The following is a 20,218-nucleotide window of genomic DNA, read 5'->3' as shown; positions in this document are numbered from 1 at the left end:
CAAATCAAGGAAGACTCCAAAGATTTTGGCCATTCTGAGCATTTACTGAGATGGGGAATAATAGCAGATGATCAGATTCTGAGGCATGGAGAGAATCAAGAGTTTTATTTTAGATATATTAAATTTGAGAGTTCTGTTAGATGTCCAAGTGGAGAAGACAAATGAATGGTTGAGTTTATGAGACTGAAATTATAAAATTTGGATATCATCAACATATAGTTGGTAATTAGAGCCAAATGCTGGATTAAGTCGGTGGAATTACTGGAGGTTGAAAAAAAATAAGTTCCAAAAACTAAGCCTACTTTACTAAGGCTAAATTACTTTTAGCATTCAAGTAATTTAAGTTAAAGCTAACTGAGAAGTAAGCGTGACACAGGAGAAAAATTAGGAGAGTATATCCCATAAGCCAAGTAAGAACATTTTTCTTCTTCAAGGAGGATGAGGTCATCTGTGTCAAATGTTGCTAAATAAGACGAGGATTGATAACTGATGTCATGATTGTTAATGTGGAATCAGTTGATGACTTTTTAAAGAATGGCTTCACAGAAATAGGATAAAAGCCTGATTAAGAGTGGGATCAGAGATAAAGGGAGAGGAACAAATGGAAGCACCAAGAATAGACAGCTCTTTTGATACACAGTACAGCAGAGAAATGAGAGGGACACGATGAAAAGGGAGAGTTTTTCATTTTGTTTTTTAGGGTAAGAGATAAAACAGTATTTTGTATGTTGATGAAAGTGATCCAATAAACAGTGAAACTGATAACTCAAGACAGGACAGTGAAAGGAGTAAAACCCTTAAAGTAGGCTAAAGGAGACAGGATCCAGCAGAGAAGTAGAATTGGCCTTGGATAAAAAAGGGAGTTTATCTACTGTACAAGGAAGGAAGGCAGCATATAAAGGTACAGAAACATCTGGAGTGGAAGAAACACATGATGATAGGAGGGAAGAAATTCTGCTATTGTCTTTATTTTCTTAATGAAATAAGAAGCTGGGTTATCAGCTGAGGCATAGCAAATTTATGGTATAACAGATTAGTAGCAAACTACATTGGCAAGTCCATTCATAATAAATCCTCTAAAACAGCAGTATTTTGCTTTCAGACTCAGACGGAAGCTTCAGAACTCACAAAAAATGCCACATGCACACAATTTCAAGGAGTTCACAGACTTCAGGAACTCCTGTTTTAGATGAGAGCAGCAGAAGTGTGAGCTAACTAGCAGATTCACGGCTTTTTAGGAAGTTGTAAGAAGTACTGTTTATATCCAGCTTACTTTCAAAAAGGAAAAGTAGTTTACAGAATATGAATATGGTCTGTATACCCTGCAATAAGATGAAAGCTAATGGGGAAAATCAGCTGTAGGGTAACACAGGCAGGAGGAAAACAAGATGAAGCAGGAGTACAGGTAGTGCCCAGAGACAGGTTAACATTTTCAAATTCCTGGCCCCAGAAAAGGCCAAGATGTGAGAGGAATATTTGACCTGTAATTTTAGAATCTTCTGAGGCTCTTCCCTCTATTTTCCTATTTCTCTGTGTTGTGCTACTTTTTTGTGCAAATATTTCTCTTGTCTCCCTCCTTTCCTGCTCTTTTTTTCCCCTCTATCCTCTCTTTCACTGGCTTCTTTCATGTGGTCCTTCATTTGCCTATCTTACTGGTGCTCTCAGTTGAACTATAATGTGACACGAGTGTCTAAATGTCTTATTTTTATTATGCCAGCTGTTTTTGTTTTTAAAATTAATTTAGTTTAACCCTTGCACTCCCTCCAAACCCCTCCACCAGAAGTATTTGCTTTTTCGACCGATGTGGTTTGTTACTGACTTTTTCTGCTTCATATTTTTCAGCTGACTAAATATCTTCCACTCTTGCTTTAAATTGTACCCTTGATTACTATAGTGGGCTTTTAGTCCTCAGTCAATTATTTCAAATACTTCAAATATTAATCTATTATTTTGTATTATTCCAGGGAGAAAATTTATAATTAAAAGAAGATGCTGATGTGATGAAAAATGGGATTTTTTGGTACTGTGCTGTATTTACTTATTATATGTAGTTCTTAGAAGTTGTTATTTTATTGCTTTTGAATAAATTTTATATCTTAATATTTTTAAAGAAACTTCTTTCTTCTAAAGCTTACTTATAGTCTTTGTGAAAAATAATTATTTATTATTTTGGTTTAAACTTGCTGTTTTCCTTGTCTTTATTTTTTTATGTAGAAATCATTAAAATGCATAATAAGTACATTGAGTAATTTATATTTTCAATCAAACTACAATATTGCTTGCTCATTTTTCTAATAATGCTTTTTAAAAAATAAGTAATATGAATTAAAAAAAGTAATATGAATTTACAAATCTTTCTTTCATAGGTTCATAACTGTACTAATAATGACTAACTTTTGTTAAGTGTTTACTGTTTATCAGGCACTATTTTTAGTACTTTATATTTGTTTACTCATTTAATCCACAAAACAATCTTGTGAAGTAGATACTATAGGCATACCTTGGAGATATTGCAGATTCAGTTCGAGATCACTGCAATAAAGCAAATATCACAGCAGACAAATCACATGAATTTTTTGGCTTCCCAGTGCATATAAAAGTTATGTTTACAGTATATGTAGCAACATCTAAAAAAATCAGTGTCCATGCCTTAATTTTAAAATGCTTTATTGCTAAAAAAAATCAAATCATTATCCGAGCCTTCGGCAAATTATAATCTTTTTGCTAGTGGAGGATCTTTCCTCTATCTTGGTGGTTGCTGAAGGTTGAGGTGGCTGTTATAATTTCTTTCTTTCTTTTTTTTTTTAATTTAACAAATTGGCAGTTTATTCAAACACAACATGTATAAATGCCAAATGAAGTCTAGAAATAAAACAATACTGAAATCAGAGCAAAGGAGTTGTTCTTGAAGTAGCTAGGTAATTGAGGTCTGTCTGATTTCTTCTGGCTTGAGTTGTGTGGAGATGTGTGTTTAGCTTTGATTCTATCAATCTTTCATTTGCTTCTCTGTCAGAAACAGTTCATATTTATTTTCAAATAACTTTGGTCTTTTATTCGGGAAAATAGCACCAAAGAAATGCTCAAACATACGGACTACTATTTAAACACAGAGGAGAAAGTTATCTAAATTGCCCAGAAGCTTTTATGAAGTACAAATGTAGGTGCAATAGATAAATTTCTTTTTTTTTAATTCATTTTAATAGACTTTATTCCTTTAGAACAGTTTCAGGTTCACAACAGAATTGAGCAGAAAATACAGAGTTCGCACATAGCCCTCCCCACCCGCACATGTATACGCTCCAACCCTCAACATCCCTCATCAGTGTGCCTTATTTGGTACAATCGATGAATCAATTTGGACACATTATTATCAACCAAAGTCCATTCTTTACATTAGGGTCCACTCTTGATGTTGTACATGCTGTGGGCTTTGACAAGTGTATAATGACATGTAGCCACCACTATAGTATCATATAGAATAATTTAATTGCCCTAAAAATCCCTTGTGCTACATCTATTCATTCCTTGCTTCCTCCTTCTCCCCAAATCCCTGGAAACCACAATCTTTTTATTGTTTCTGTAGCTTTGCATTTTCCAAAATGTCATTTGGTTGGAATCGTATAGTCTGTAGCCTTTTCAGACTGGCTTCTTTCATTTAGTAATGTGTCTTTTAAATTTCTTCTGTGTCTTTCATGGCTTGATAGATCATTTTGTTTTACTGCACATATATTTTAAAATTTACATACATGTACTGTTCATTGTTTCTAAGAACGTTTAGAGGTTTAGCTTTTTAAACTTGCATAGTTATCAAAGGAATAAAGACAGCCACAAAACAAGAATTAACTCAAAAAGATATATACAACCTGCTATTAAAAGCAACATTGTTTATAATTGCCAAGATATGGAAGCATCCCAAGTGCACTCAATAGTTGAATAGATAATAAAGATGCAGTATGTGTGTGTGTATATATATATATATATATATATATATATATATATAACGGAATACAACTCACCCATAAAAAAGAAGGATATTATGCCATTTGCAACCCTTCATTCACTTTTTTTTTTCACTTCAAAAACCAGAATTTTGTAACAGGCAGAGACATTTCCATTGCATCAAAAACAACAAAATACCTAGAAATAAACTTAACCAAGGAGGTTACCCGTACTCTGAAAACTGAAATGACACAAAGAAATGGAAAGATTTCTTGTGCTCTTGGATTGGAAGAATCAACACTATCAAAATGGCCACACTACCCAAAGCAATCCACAGATCCAACGCAACCCCCATCAAAATACTCATGACACTCCTCACAGAACTAGAACAAACGATTCCAAAATTTATAAGGAACCACAAAAGACCCCGAACAGCCAAAGCAATCTTTTGTAGGTCTTCTTTTTCTTTTCTCTTTCTTCTTTTTGTTCTCTTTTGTTATGGTTTGATGACTGGAGAAGGTCCTTTAACATTTGTTGTAAAGCTGGTTTGGTGGTACTGAATTCTTTTAGCTTTTGTTTATCTGTGAAGCTTTTGATTTCTCCATCAAATCTGAACGAGAGCCTTGCTGGATGGAGTATTCTTGGTTGTAAGTTTCCCCCTTGAATCACTTCAGATCCATTGTGCCGCTCCCTTCTGGCCTGTAGAGTTTCTGCTGAAAAATCAGCTGATAACCTTATGGGAGTTCCCTTGTATGTTATTTGTTGCTTTTCTCTTGCTAATTTTAATATTTTCTCCTTATCCTTAATTGTTGTCAATTTGATGACTGTGTGCCTTGGTGTGTTCCTCTTTGGGTTGATCCTGTGTGGAGCTCTCTGCACTTCCAGGACTTGGGTGACTGTTTCCTTTCCCAGGTTGGGGAAGTTTTCAGTTACTATCTCTCCAAGAATTTTCTCAGGTCCTTTCTCTCTCTCTTGTCTTTCTGGGACCCCTATAATGTGAATATTGGAGCACTTCATGTTTTCCCAGAGTTCTCTTAAACTATCCTCATTCCTTTTTATTCTTTTTTCTGCTCTGCATTAGTGATTTCCATTAATCTGTCTTCTAGCTCACTGATCCGTTCTTCTGACTCATTTAGTCTATTCTTGGTTCCTTCTAGTATATTGCTCATTTCACTGATTTTATTCTTCAACTCTGAGTATTCTTTATATTTTCCAACTCTTTGCTAAAAACTTCACTTTGTGCATCTATACTCCTCTTGAGTTCTTTGAACATCTTGGCCATCATTACTTTAAACTCTTTCTCAGATAAGTTACCTATCTCCTAATCACTTATTTCTTCTTCTAGCTGTGATAATTTCTTAAAATAAGGCAATGAAGAAGTTTGCCACATTGACTCTTTCTTTAATAAACAGTTCTCTGTAATATACAATGCTGTTTGATAGCATTTTACCCACAATATGACTGCTTTCAGAATTGGATTCAATTCTCTGAAGTCCTGCCCCTGCTTTATCAAGTAAGTTTATATAATATTTTAAGTCATTTGTTGTTGTTTCAACAGTCTTCACAGAAGCTTCACCAGGAATAGATTCCATCTCAAGAAACTACTCTCTTTCCTCATATGTAAGAAGCAACTCCTCATTTATTCAAGTTTTATCATGAGTTGGCAGCAGTTCAGTCACATCTTCAGGCTCCACTTCTAATTCTAGTTCTCTTGCTGCTTCCTCCACTGAAGTCTTAAACCCCTCCAAGTCATCTATGAGAGTGGGGATCAACTTCTTTCAAACTCCTGTGAATGTTGATATTTTGACCTCCCAGGAATCACAAATGTTCGTAGTGGCATTTAGCTTGGTGAATCCTTTCCAGAAGGTTTTCAGTTTACTTTGCTCAGATCCATTAGAGGAATCAGTTGCTATGGCAGCTCTGGCCTTATAAAGTATATTTCTTAAAATAAGACTTGAAAGTGGAAATTACTCCTTGATCTGTGGACTGCAGAACTGCCCTGGATTAGGCTTTGGCTTAAGGGAATGTTGTGGCTGGTTTGATCTTCTGTCCAGACTAAAACTTTCTTCTTATCAACAATAAGTAACATAAAGTACCTAGAAATTAATTAAATGTAAGACATTAAGAGCTGTATATTTAAGTTTAAAACACTGCCAAGACAAAAATTTAAAGAGACAGAGGTATATACCACATTCATGGTATTCAGTATTGCTAAAATGTCAGTTCTCTTTCAAATTAATGTGTAGATTCAATGCAAACCCAAACAAAATCCCAATAGTTTTTTTTTTGTTTTTAAGAAGTTGACAAGCTGATTCTAAAAGTTAATTGGAAATGCCAAGGACCTAGAATAGACAAATAATCTTGAAAAAGAACACCGTTGGAGGACTTACACTACACTACTTGATTTTAAGAATTAAATTACAATATCAGTAGAACTAAAAGAGTTCACAAATATATCAGTGGAACAAAATAGATTATATATTTGTATGTTATATATGATTTAATATGTATACATATATAATATATAAAGGTATATATTTAATTGATTTTCAGCAAGGCACCAAAGTAGTTCAATGTTGAAAATAAAGTCCTTAGCAAATAATGATGGAACTATTGGAGAAACTTAAGGGGAGAAAAGAATCTCAATCTCTACCTCATATTATGTTTAAAATTGTTATGGTGGACCATAGACCTCTAAATGTAAAGGCTGAAACTAAAAAGATTCTAGAAGAAACAGAATAACTTAATGACCTTGGAGTAGGTAGAGATTTCTTTCAATTTTTTTATTTTTATTCAACTTTAATGATTACATTCCATTTACAGTTATTACAAAATATTTGCTACATTCCCTGTGTTGTACAATACATCCTTGAGCCTGTCTTACACCAGTAGTTTGTACCTTTTACACCCCCACCCCTGTATTGTCCCTCTCCACCCTCCCCGCTGGTAACCACTCTGTAACTGGGCTTCCTTTTGTTACATTCACTAGTTTGTTATGTTTTTCAGATTCCACATATAAGTTCTGTCGTACAGTGTTTCTCTTTATCTGTCTGACTTATTTCACTTAGTATAATGCCTCCAGATCCATCCATGTTGCTGCAAATGGCAAAATTATTTTTTTAAGCCTGAGTAGTATCCTATTGCATATATATACCACCTCTCCTTTATCTAGTTATCTGTTGATGGACACTTATGTTGTTTCCATGTCTTGGCAATTGTAAATAATGCTGCTATGAACATTAGGGTACGTGTATCTTTTTGAATTAATTGTTTTTGGTTTTTTCAGATAGATAGCCAGGAGGAGTGGAATTGCTGGGTCATATGGTAGTTTTATTTTTTTAGTTTTTTGAGAAGCCTCTGTACTGCTTTCCACAGTGACTGCACCAGTTTCCATTCCCACCAACACTGTACAAGAGTCCCCTTTTCTCCACATCCTCACCAACATTTGTTATTTGTAAACATTTTGGTGATAGCCATTCAGACAGGTGTTAGGTGGTATCTCATTGTGGTTTTGATTTGCATTTCCCTGATGATTAGCAGTGTTGAGCATCTGTTCATGTGCCTGTTGTCCATCTGCACTTCATCTTTGGAAAAATGTCTGTTCAGTTTTTCTGCCCATTTTTTAGTCGGGTCATTTGTTTCTTTGATATTAAATTCTGTGATGTGTTTATATATGTTGGCTATTAATCCCTTACTGGTCATATTATTTACAAATATTTTCTCCCATTCAGTAGGTCGTCTTTTTGTTTTGTCAGTGGTTTCTTTTGCTGTGCAAACGCTTTTAAGTTTGATTAGGTCCCATTTGTTTACTTCTGCTTTTATTTCCTTTGCTTTAGGAGATGGATCGAAAAAAATATTGCTTCAATTTATATCAGAGTGCCTGTGTTTTCCTCTAGGAGTTTTATAGTTTCCAGCCTTATAGTTAGGTCTTTAATCCATTTTGAGTTTATTTTTGTATATGGTGTTAGAGAATGTTCTAATTTCATTTTTTTACATGTAGCTGTCTAGTTTTCTCCACAGCATTTATTTAAGAGACTGTCTTTTTTCTATTGTATATTCTTGTATCTTTTGTCATGGGTTAATTGACCGTAAGTGTGTGGGTTTATTTCTGGGTTCTCTATCCTGTTCCATTGATCTATGTTTCTGTTTCTTGTGCCAGTACCATACTGTTTTGATTACTGTAGCTTTGTAGTATAGTCTGAAGTCAGGGAGTGTGATTCTGTCAGCTCCATTCTTCTTTCTCAAGATTGTTTTGGCTATCCAGAGTCTTTTGTGTTTCCATACAAATTTTTAAATTATTTGTTCTAGTTCTGTGAAAAATGCCGTTGGTATTTTGACAGAGATTGCATTGAATCTGTATATTGTTGTGGTAATATGGTCATTTTAACAGTATTCATTCTTCCAATCCAAGAACATAGTACATCTTTCCATCTGTTTGTGTCATCATTAATTTCTTTCGTCAGTGTCTTATAGTTTTTGGAGTACAGTTCTCTTGCCTCCTTAAGTAGGTTTATTCCTAAGTATTTTATTCTTTTTGATGCAGTTGTACATTGGGTTGTTTCCTTAATTTCTTTCTTTTTGTTTTTTTGTGTTTTTTTGATATTTCATTGTTAGTGTAGAGAAATGCAGCAGATTTCTGTATATTAAATTTGTATCCTGCAACTTTACCAAATTCATCGATGAGCTCTAGTAGTTTTCTAGTGTCATCTTTAGGATTTTCTGTATATAGTATCATGTCATCTGCAAACAGTAACAGTTTCATTTCTTCCTTTCCAATTTGGATTGCTTTTATTTCCTTTTATACTCTGATTGCTGTGACTAGGACTTCCAAGACTATGTTGAATAAAAGTGGTGAGAGTGGGCATCCTTGTCTTCTTCCTGATCTTTGAGGGAATGCTTTCAGCTTTTCACCATTGAGTGTGATGTTAGCTGTGGGTTTGTCATATATGCCTTTATTGTGTTGAGGTATATTCCCTCTTTGCCCAATTCTGGAGTTTTTATTATAAATGGATATTGAATTTTATCCAAAGCTTTTTTTGCATCTGTTGAGATGATCATTTGGTTTTTATTCTTCAGTTTGTTAATATGGTGTATCACATTGATTTGCAGATTTTGAAAAATCCTTGCATCCCAGGGATAAGTCCCACTTAATCATGGTGTAATCCTTTTAATGTATTGTTGGATTCAGTTTGCTAGTATTTTGTTAAGGATTTTTGCATCTATGTTCGTCAGTGATATTGGCCTGTCATTCCTTGTTTTGTGGTATCTTTGTCTAGTTTTGGTATCAGGGGATGGTGGCCTCATAGAATGAGCTCAGAAGTGTTCCTTCCTCTGCAGTTTTTGAGGATAGTTTCAGAAGGGTAGATTTTAACTCTTCTGTAAATATTTGGTTGAATTCCCCTGAGAAGCCATCTGGTCCTGGACTTTCGTCTGTTGGGAGTTTTTGAATTACTGATTCAATTTCATTACTGGTAATTCATCTGTTCACAGTTTCTATTTCTAACTGGTTCAATCTTGGAGACTGTACCTTTCTAAGAATTTGTCTATTTCTTATAGGCTGTCCATTTTATTGGAGTATAGTTGTTTGTAGTAATCTTTTATGATCCTTTATATTTCTGTGGTGTTAGTTGTAACTTCTCCTTTTTTCATTTCTAATTTTATTGATTTGATCCCTCTCCCTTTTTTTCTTGATAAGTCTGGCTAAAAGTTTATCAATTTTATTTATCTTTTCAAGAAACCAACTGTTAGTTTCATTGATCTTTTCTATATTTTTAGTCTCTATTTCTGCTGTGGTCTTTATGATTTCTTTCCTTCTGCTAACTTTGGGTTTTGTTTATTCTTCTTTCTTTAGTTCCTTTAGGTCTAAAGTTGGATTGTTTATTTTAGAGTTTTCTTGTTTCCTAGGGTAAGCTTGTATCGCTATAAATTCCCTCCTAGAACTGCTTTTGCTGCATCCCATACGTTTTGGGTCATCATGTTTTCATTTTCATTTGTCTCTAGGTGTTTTTTTTTACTTCCTCTTTAATTTCTTCAGTGATCCATTGGTTGTTTAGTAGCATATCACTTAGCCTCCACATGTTTATGTTTTTACAGTTGTTTTTCTTGTAGTTGATTTCTAGTCTCATAGCATTATGGTTGGAAAACATGCTTGATATGATTTCAGTTTTCTTAAATTTACTGAGCTGTTTTGTGGCCTGGTATGTTGTTTATCCTGGAGAATGTTCCATGTGCATTTGAAAAGAATATGTATTACACTGCTTTTGGATGGAATGCTCTCTGTACATCAATTAAGAACATTTGAGCTGTGATTCCTTGTTGATTTTCTGTCTAGATGATCTGTCCATTGATATAAGTGAATGTTAAAGTCTCATACTATTACTGTGTTACTGTTGAGTTCTCCTTTTATGTCTGTTAATATTTGCCTTATATATTGAGGTGCTCCTATGTTGGGTGTGTATATACAGTTGTTATATCTTCCTGAATTGATCTCTTGCTCATTATGTAGTTCCTTTTTTGTCTCTTGTAACAGTCTTTATTTTAAAGTCTGTTTTGTCTGATATAAGTGTTTCTACTCTGGCTTTCTTTTGATTTCCATTTGCACGGAATACCTTTTTCCATCCTCTGACTTTCAGTCTGTATGTGTCTCTAGATCTGAAAGAGTCTCCTGTAGGCAGCACATATATGTGTCTTGTTTTTGAATCCATTCAGCTACTTTATGTCTTTTGATGGGAGCATGTTGTCTGTTAATGATTAAATTAATCATCAATATGTATGTTCTTATTGCTATTTTGTTAATTGCTTTGGATTTGTTTTTGTAGGTCTTTCCCCCCTACCCTTTTTTTCTTCTCGTCTTTTGTGATCGTCTCTAGTGTTATGTTTGGATTCCTTTTTATTTTTCATTTGTATATCTACTATAGGTTTTTGATTTGTAGTTACCATGAGGGTATTGTATAGTAGTGTCTCTCTCTATATATAGATACAGATATAGATACAGATGTAGATATATAGATATACAGACACACACGTGATTGATTGTTTTAAGTTGCTGATTTCTTAATTTCAAACGTATTTTTAAAACCCTGAATTTGTACTCTCCTCTTCTTACAATTACCGTTTTTGATGTTGTATTTTACATCTAATTGTTTTGTGTGTCCCTTAACTGCTTATTTTGGATATAGACTATTTTACTACTTTTGTCTTTTAATCTCCCTACTAACTTTGTATGTAGATGATTTCCTACCTTTACTGTAAGTTTGCCTTTACTGGTGAGCTTTTCCATTTCATAATTTTCTTGTTTATAGATGTGACCCTTTCTTTTTTGTCTGGAGAAGTTCCTTTAACATTTGTTGTAAAGCTGTTTCGATGCTGCTGAACTCTTGATGGTGCTTGTCTGTAAAGCATTTTATTTCTCCATCACATCTGAGCAAGAGCCTTCTTGGGTTGAGTGTTCTTGGTTGTAGATCTTTCCCTTTCATCACTTTAAATACATTGTGCCACTCCCTTCTGGCCTGAAGAGTTTCCACTGAAAAATCAGCTGATAGCCTTATGGGAGTTCCCTTGTATGTTATTTGTTGCTTTTACCTTGCTGCTCTTAATATTCTCTCTGTATCTTTCATTTTTGTCATCTTGATTGCAGTGTGTCTTAGTGTGCTCCTCTTTGGGTTAATCCTGTCTGGGACTCTGCTCTTCTGGATTTGGGTGACTGTTTCCTTTCCCAGGTTAGGGAAATTTTCAGGTCTTATGTCTTCAAATATTTTCTTAGGCCCTTTCTCCCTCTCTTCTTTTTCTGAGACTCCTATAGTGTGAATATTAGTGTGCTAGATGTTGTCCCAGAAGTCTCTTAAAATGTCCTCATTTCTTTTCATTCTTTTTTCTGCTCAGCGGCAGTAATTTCCACTACTCTGTCTTCCAGCTCACTAATCCATTCCTCGGTATCATTTAGTCTACTATTGATTCTTTCTAGTGTATTTTTCATTTCAGTTATTTTATTTTTCATCTTTGGTTGTTCTTTATATTTTCTAACTGTTTGTTTAAAACTTCCAACTTCTCACTCAAAATATCTTAGGACCCAAAAAGCACTAATTATAAAAGGAAAGTTAATAAATGACTTGATCAAAATTAAAAATATCTCTCAAATCTCACTATTAAGAAAATGAAAAGGCATACTACATGGTGAGAGATATAAATATATGAGGCAGAAAACTTCTGTTGAAAGGTTGTAAAAACAGAAAACCTCACTATAAATAAAAAATTAAAAAGACAAACATCTCAATTTAGAAATAGTAGACTTAAACAGATACTTCACAGAATAAAAAAGACTGACAACACTGAATGATGTGGAACATCTGGAGTCACTTTGGAAAATTGTTTTGCAGTTCCTTTTAATTTCTACAGACATCTGCTATATGATGCATCAGTACCAGTCCCAGATATTTAGCCAAAAGAAAGGAAAATAAATGCCCACCAAAAAGACTTGTACATTAATGTTCACATTACCTTTTCTCATGTATGGCCAAAAACTGGAAAAACTCAAATGTCCATGAGTAGAAGAATCAATAGGCAACTTGATATATTCATACATGTAAGTACTATAAAAATAATAAACTACTGTTATATAGAATAACTCAATAAAATAAATTTTTTAAAAAGAATAACATGGATAAATCTCAAAAATGTAATGAAGAAAGCTATATACAGAACTAAATACTATGATTCCGTTTACATGAATTTTAAGAACAGACAAAAACAATGTAGAATGGAAATCTAAACAATGCTTGTCTCAGGGGTAGGGAATTAAATGGAAAGGGATAGGAAGAGACTTTCTGAGATAATAGAAATGTTCTAGCTTGAATAGATTATTTGCTACACAGGTGTATGTATTTAACAAAACTCATTGAAGTTATATGCTTAGAACAGCTGAATTCCACTGTTCGTAAGTTCTATATTAATAATAAAAATTTAGATATTTAAGAAGAAGAGATGGGCTTTGAGAACATAGAGATCTGGTTTGATCCTGGTTTCTCCACTTTTATAAGCACATGACCTTGAATTAGTTACTGAATAACGAAACTTCAGTCTCCTTAAACGTAAAATAGAAGCAATAGCTCCCTCAGAAGCTGATTGTAAGGATGAAATTGGATAATGCACATGAAATGCTAGTACACTTTCTGGGTAGAGTAAGTATTCAATAGACGATAACTGCCGTCCCTGAGGCAGTGTAACGATGAGGTGAAGAGTGTGGCCTCTGGAACCAGATTACCTTTGAAGCAGTTCAGAGCCTTGCTTTGCTGCCACTTTAACTGTCTCACTTTGGGAAAGTCATTTAACCTCTCTGTGCCTTTGTTTCCTCAGTTATAAAATAAAATAATAACACATGCCTCAAATGGTTATTATGGTTATTAAATAAGTCAATACACATTAAAGCACTTAGAATAATACCTGGCATATAGTAAGTGATCAGTAAATGCTATAAGCTATTAGCTGCTGTTATTATTCATTTTCTTATTCAACCTAAATATTGATTGTCTGTCACTTCTCTATCACATTCTCTTGCCAAAATTTTAGTTCTTTAGTTACATGGGAAAACTTCACTGAATTCATTACTGTCCTTTTTCTCACTATATTTGTATTTAAGTTGTTGTATATTGTTTGAGAAAAGCATGCAACTGTGCTGTGGTGAAGACTATCAGTTTTTTCAGTTCTTTTCCGTTTTCTATAATTGCAGAGTTTTAGCTGGGCCCATGGCCAGACTATATTTCCAGGCCTCTCCAGTGATTAAGTTCTCACCGGAAGACTACAAGCGGAAATGAAGTGTACAGCTTCAGGCCTGGGCATCAAAATATTACATATGTGCTCCTCCAAGGTCTTTTCCTTTTTCTGGAGCTGGAATTGCCTACAACCCAACTTCAACTATGTAGATGAGGAAAACACCATAGGAGATGGCAGATAAACAAAATAAAAAGAACCTGGGTGCCTAAGTGACCTGGAACATTCTCCTTGGACTATTTAATGAGAGAGAAATAAACTTCTGTCTTTTTAAGCCACTGAATTTGAGGATCTCTTTGTAAAGCAGCTTACTCTTACCCTAACACACACAGCTGTGATTTTACACCATTGCCTCAGAATTCTTTGTGTTAACTTTTATCTCTGTCTGGGTCAGGCCTTTACTGCTTCTCTTGAGTCTGTTGTGACACCCACCTACAGATACACACATATTTAGCAGATGACTTCACCGCCTGCTTCAGAGACAGAATGGTAGCTGTCAGAAGAGAATTCCTGCTACTTCCTACCTAATTTTATAAACTTAATCTGCACTCAGTTTGCCTCTTCGTCGTCTCAGTGAAGGCTGAGCTTCCCTCTGGATACTCTGTTCACCTGCATTTTGGATCCCTTTCTGTCTCCCCAGGGGCTTCCCTGCAGTTACTTTCCCCATCTCTATTGTCAGTCTTTTCCTGTGTACCAGCTTTTTGCCATCAACATTAAATATATCCAAGTCTTACCTAACCTGAAAAAGAAAAGTATTTTCTTCAATCTCACATCCTCAGTCTAGTTACCTGTTTTGTCGTATGCTTACATGGCCCAGATTCTTGAAAGAATCCATTAAACCATCTGTTTCCCTCTCGTTTCCCTTCTCCCCTTCTCATTTGCCTGCAAGAAGTTCAGCTTTTTTGGTAGTTTCCCAAGCAGATCCCAGGATCTTCCATGAGTGTTCTATGTCCTTTACATGCACCCTGGCTATCAGTTGTCGTCTTCACAAAAGAGGCAAAATTACCAATACAAATACCCTAACTGGCCATTCTAAAACATGTGATTTGCTTTAAGGCTATTCAAGAGATGCATGCATAATAGGTAAGACCGTATTATTTTGTTTTCAGTAGATGTCCAGTTCCACTTTGTTCTGATTCCCCGGTATCAGATTATAATTACACATTTGCTTCCCATTCAACTTCTTTTTATTAGTAAAATGATCATATAATCCATGCCATTATGACTGTCTAGTAAATTTCATTTATAAATTAGCATTTGGGTTAAATATCAGTCTTTGATGAATGATTAGATTTTGTTATCTGCAAAGCTAAGGGTCAAGCCATAGGCCACGGTAATTTCCTGAGGGAATACCGTGATGTGACTCTTGTGAGAGGTCTGTTAGCTCTCTGAAAATAAAGCCCTACCGCTTGGTATACACAGAAAGTGAAAAACGGGGGAAAGGTATACACTAATGGGCAGAGTGAACACATTGTAGCCCTACATCAGGATAAATAAAATAACTTTTTGTTGGCAGAGAATGGAATTGTTCTTTAATCTATGCCTCTCTGAAGGGAAAATTTTTAAGACCTAGGAGGTGCCAAACTTATTTTTTACTTAATGGATTGGCAAAACGACTATAGAATAAAAGCAAAGTATAATTTAAAGGTGAGGGAGTACTAGAACAGTTTTAGAATTAATACAACATAAATTAGGTTAAGCTGTGATCAGAAAGAGCTGGGATCACAGTTTCAAACACTTACCAGTGGCCCTGATTATTTAACCAAGCAGTGAAAACCAACGTGGACTCACAAGCCCAAGTCTAAGAGAAACTAGGGCCAGCTAGACAGAGAGTGAACTGCAGCTCTGAGGAAGATGATTACTCCAAGTAGGGAAGTACAGATACAGTAATGAAAATATCAAAATTTCACTTTACTCTATGTAACATAAAACATACCATTGCCTCTATCAAAACTTTAAGTTTACTTAGGTTAGTAGAAGTTTCTTCAAATGGTTATGAGCTTACTGAAAGAATCCTGTAATTTAATAAATGTCTGGTTTTGCCCTCTGTCCCTGGGACATGTTACAAGGCTGTGGAGAACTGGAAAGATGAGAGAAGTTGGGTAGAAGGCATTCTGACAGCCTAGGATCCTGGGGACCTATTTCTGTCACTCATGACTAAACTTCTAAGGAAACTTTTGAACTTTTTTTTTGAAGAGAACAGTCCATACTAAGAAGTTTCACTGAGACTTGGTGGAACAAGGCTCATCTGTGAAATGACAGCAGTGGGTGATCCCTGGATCCCTGTTCAGGAACAGCTGTACAAAGGTAAGGGTAAGTTGAGAAGTTGGACTGCTGAATGAAACTGGGAAGAGAGCATGATTCACGAAGGCACACAACTGAGTGAGGGTTAAAGGAGAGATAAACAAATGATTTAACTGTGGGAGATGCTATAGGCCACACCAAGTACTGTGGACAATTCTTTTTTTTCTTATCAGTATTTTTATTTTTATTTCTATTGACGTATAGTCAGTTACAATGTGTCAATTTCCAGTCATGCATATATAATACATATGTTCATTTTCATTATAGGTTACTACAAGATATTGAATATAGTTCCCTGTGCTATACAAAAGAAACTTGTTGTTTATCCATTTTATATATAGTAGTTAGTATCTGCAAATCTCAAACTCCCAAATTTATCCCTTCCCACAGTAACCATAAAATTGCTTACAATGTCTACGAGTCTCTTTCTGTTTTGTAGATGAGTTCATTATTGCCCTCTTTCTTTCTTTTCGTTTTTTTAGATTCCACATATGAGTGATCTCATATGGTATCTTTCTTTCTCTTTCTGGCTTACTTCACTTAGAATGACATTCTCCAGGTTCATCCACGTTGCTGCAAATGATGTTATTTTATTATTTTTATGGCAGAGTAGTATTCCCTTGTATAAACATACCACAACTTCTTTATCCAGTCATCTGTCAATGGACATTTATGTTGTTTCCATGTCTTGGCTATTGTAAATAGTGCTGCTATGAACATTTGGGGTACAGGTTCAGTAAATTTGGCAGGAAGGGAATGAAAATCTATGAAATAAAACTTACTCAACTGAGATCTAAAATCTGAGCCAAATCTCTCTCGATGCCACAGTATGATTCCAGTATAGGCATTTCAGTAGCCTCCTGTACAACTTACTAATTCTCTCATCTTTAAATAGACTAAACAGCAGTGGAACAACAATAGAATCATTTTAACCTAATAACTAAATCAGCTGAATGATGAGTGGTTTAAATGTACTTCTCAGTATTTTTGTAGTCTGGCCATAATTCCATTTACCTTAATAAGTTTGTATATCCTCATATATTGTGATTCGTTTGAAACGTTAATAGCCTCAGCATTTTACAGCAGACACTCTGTCTAAAGGAGTTAGGAAGACAGAAAGCTTTTAGTTCAAGTAATTTTCCCTTGAATAGAGAGCTCAATGAGCCATTTCCTCATGCTGAAATAAAAGCTGTTTAATGAGAACACAGATCAGATTCTGTTACTAGAAAACATCTGTTTGTATAACGAACCCATGCAAACAGTATTTGATGTACCTAAACTCTAAATTTTTGACAACATTTTAGGTTTCATTTAAACTTCTTGTGTTACCCTGATCAGTATGCTTATTTGCTTGAATATTTTTGAATGGTACTTGTTTTAACCTTCGAATTCATTGCACAGTGGCTGTTTTTCTTAATCACTCAAAGATCACTTTTAATATGCTGTTTCATATCCTTCTAATCTTTGTTTTGATCACAGGGATTTTTAAAAATTATTAAAATATAATCAATGCACAAATGTGTTAATTTCAGGTGTACTACATCGTGGTCTAACATTTGCGTCCATTATGGGACGATCATCGCAATAAATCTGACCATCTGTCCCCATAAGAAGTTATTACAATGTTATTGACCATATTTCTTCTGCTGTGTGTTGTATCTCTGTGGCGTATTTATTTTAAAACTGGATGTTTTTTACCTCTTAATTCAATTCACCAGTTTCCCCCCACCTACCCACCCCCACCCTACTACCCATTTGTTTTCTGTATCTATGAGTCTGTTTCATTTTGTTTTGTTTGTTTGCTTACAGATTACACATATTTGTGAGAATATAAGGTATCTGTCTTTCTCTGTCTGACTTATTTCATTTAGTGTAATACTCTCTAGATCCATCCATGTTGCCAAAAATGGCAAGAGTCCTTTTTTTTTTTTCTGGCTGAGCAACAGTTCATTGTATATAGGATAGATGAATGCATAAAGAACATGTACATATGTCACATCATCTTTATGCATTCATCTATCAGTGAACACGTAGGTCACTTCCGTATCTTAGCGACTGTAAAAAATGCCACAGAGAACATTGGAGTGTATCTTCTAGTCAATATTTTGGGGGTTTTTTGGTAAAAATCCAGAACTGAAATTCCTGGGTCATATGGGAATTCTATTTTTGATTTTTTGAGAAAACTCTGTACTGTTTTCCACATTGGTTGCACCAGTTTACAGTCCCACCAGCAGTGCGCAGGGATCCCTTTATCCACATCCTCGCTATCACTTGCTGTTTGTTGCGTTTTTGATGATACCCATTCCGAGAGGTATAAGGGGGTGTCTCATTGTGTCTGGGTTTGCATTTCTCTGATGGTTAGTGATGCTGGCATTTTTCCTCTATCTGTTGGCCTTTTGTGTGTCTTCTTTGGAAAAAAACTCTTATCAGGTCCATTGCCCATTTTTAAAACAGGTTGTTTTTTAGATGTTGAGTTATATGAGTTCTTTGTTTTCAATATTAACCCCGTATCATATACATTGTTTGCAAGTATCTTTTTGCTTTGTTGATAGTTTACTTTGCTGTGCAAAATAATTTTAGGTTTAGTCCCATTTGGTTTTGCTTCTAAAATATAATGCTAAGACTGATGTCAAAGTGCATACTGCCTATGTTTTCTTCTTTTTCTATGAAAAATGCCACTGGTATTTTGATGGGGAGTGCACTGAATCTGTAGATTGCTGTAGGTGGTATGGTCATTTTAGCAGCATTAATTCTTCCAGGCCACAAGCATGGTATATCTTTCCTTTTGTTTGTGTTGTCTTCAGTTTCTTTGAACAATATCTTACAGTTTTCCAAGTGCAGGTCTTTCACCCGCTTGGTTAGATTTATTCCTAGATATTTTATTCTTTTGATGTAATCATATATGAGATTGTTTTCTTAATTTCTTTTTTTTAATATTTTTTATTAAAGTATAGTTGATTTGCAATGTTAGTTTCAGGTATACAGCAAAGTGATTCAGTTATACATTTACATACATATGTATGCACATATATTTTCAGATTCTTTTCCATTATAGCTTATTACAAGAAACTAAATATAGTTCCCTGTGCAATACAGTAGGTCCTTGCCGTTTATGTATTTTATATATAGTAGTATATAGCTGTTAATCCCAAACTCCTAATTTATCCCTCCCACCCTTTCCTCTTTGGTAACCATAGTTTGTTTTATGTGTCCATGAGTCTATTTTTGGTTTGTAAGTAAAATTAGTATCTTTTCTTAGATTCCACGTATAAGTATTATATTTGTCTTTCTCTGTCTGACTTACTTCACTTAATATGATAATCTCTAGGTCCATGCATGTTGCTGCAAATGGCATTACTTCATTCATACATATCTGGACTGCTGCCAGCCTGCTGGTGGGTGGGGAAGCCCCCAGGGCTAATAGGCTACAGGGAGGATTCCATGATGGTGCTTACCAGCACCACAGTCCTTGCAGTAGAATGAGCTCCCATAACTGACTGCTGCCAGCACCTGCATTCCTGGGGGAAGTCTCAGTGCGCCCTGCCTCTCTGGGAGGCTGTCCAAGATCAGCAGGTGGGTCTGACCTTGGCCACTTTCAGGCTACTCTGTTCTGGGGCTCAGAGCATGTCAGATTTTGCATGCACCCTAAAAAAATGGAATCTCTGTTTCCTGTAGTCCTCTAGCTCTCCTGAATGCAATCCCCACTGGCTTCAAAGCCAGACATGCTGAGAATTCGTCTTCCCAGGATTTGACTCCGTGCCGGGAACCCGAAATGTAGCTTGGACTTCCCTCTCCTTGGGGAAGACCTCTGGAATTGTGATATTCGTCCAGTCCGTGGCCTGCTAACCTGCGGTGTGAGTCCTGACTGTACTGTATCTGTACCCCTCCTACCCATCTTGTGGTTCCTTCTTTACATTTTTTTAAATGTAGTTCTTTCTTTTTTTTTTAATGGAGGCACTGGGGGTTGAACCCAGGACCTTGTGCATGCTAAACATGCACCCTACCACTGAGCTATTCCCACCCTCTCTTGCTTATCTCTTGTTTTTCTAGTTTCTGTGTTTTCAGCTGTGCTCGTCTTTCCGGCGCATCTTCAGGTCGTCCTCGTAGGTGGTTGCCCTGTAAGGAGCTGTAGTTTTGGTGTACCCATGGGAGGAGGTGAGGGTCTTCCTACTCTGCCGTTTTGCCCCCCTCCTCAATGGCTGATTTTTAA

At 35.4% G+C, this 20,218-nt stretch overlaps 1 protein-coding gene across 9 annotated transcripts in view; it reads left to right on the top strand.

Moving 5' to 3' along the window:
- Nucleotides 1-13,987, top strand: part of CCDC18 (coiled-coil domain containing 18) — a 101,363-nt gene extending 87,376 nt beyond the window's left edge. For all 9 annotated transcript variants that reach the window (XM_072968200.1, XM_072968203.1, XM_072968199.1 and 6 more), the window contains 2 exons: nt 1,965-2,018; nt 13,663-13,987. In XM_072968200.1, coding sequence (XP_072824301.1) covers nt 1,965-1,979 — 15 coding nt within the window. In that variant the 3' untranslated portion in view covers nt 1,980-2,018; nt 13,663-13,987. The remainder of the gene's footprint in view (nt 1-1,964; nt 2,019-13,662) is intronic.
- Nucleotides 13,988-20,218: the final 6,231 nt, after the last annotated feature.

This window comes from Vicugna pacos, chromosome 9, assembly GCF_048564905.1.
Source record: "Vicugna pacos chromosome 9, VicPac4, whole genome shotgun sequence".
NCBI lineage: Eukaryota > Metazoa > Chordata > Mammalia > Artiodactyla > Camelidae > Vicugna > Vicugna pacos.
The sequence above is the reverse complement of the archived record's forward strand: the minus strand, read 5'-3'. Positions and strand labels throughout refer to the sequence as shown.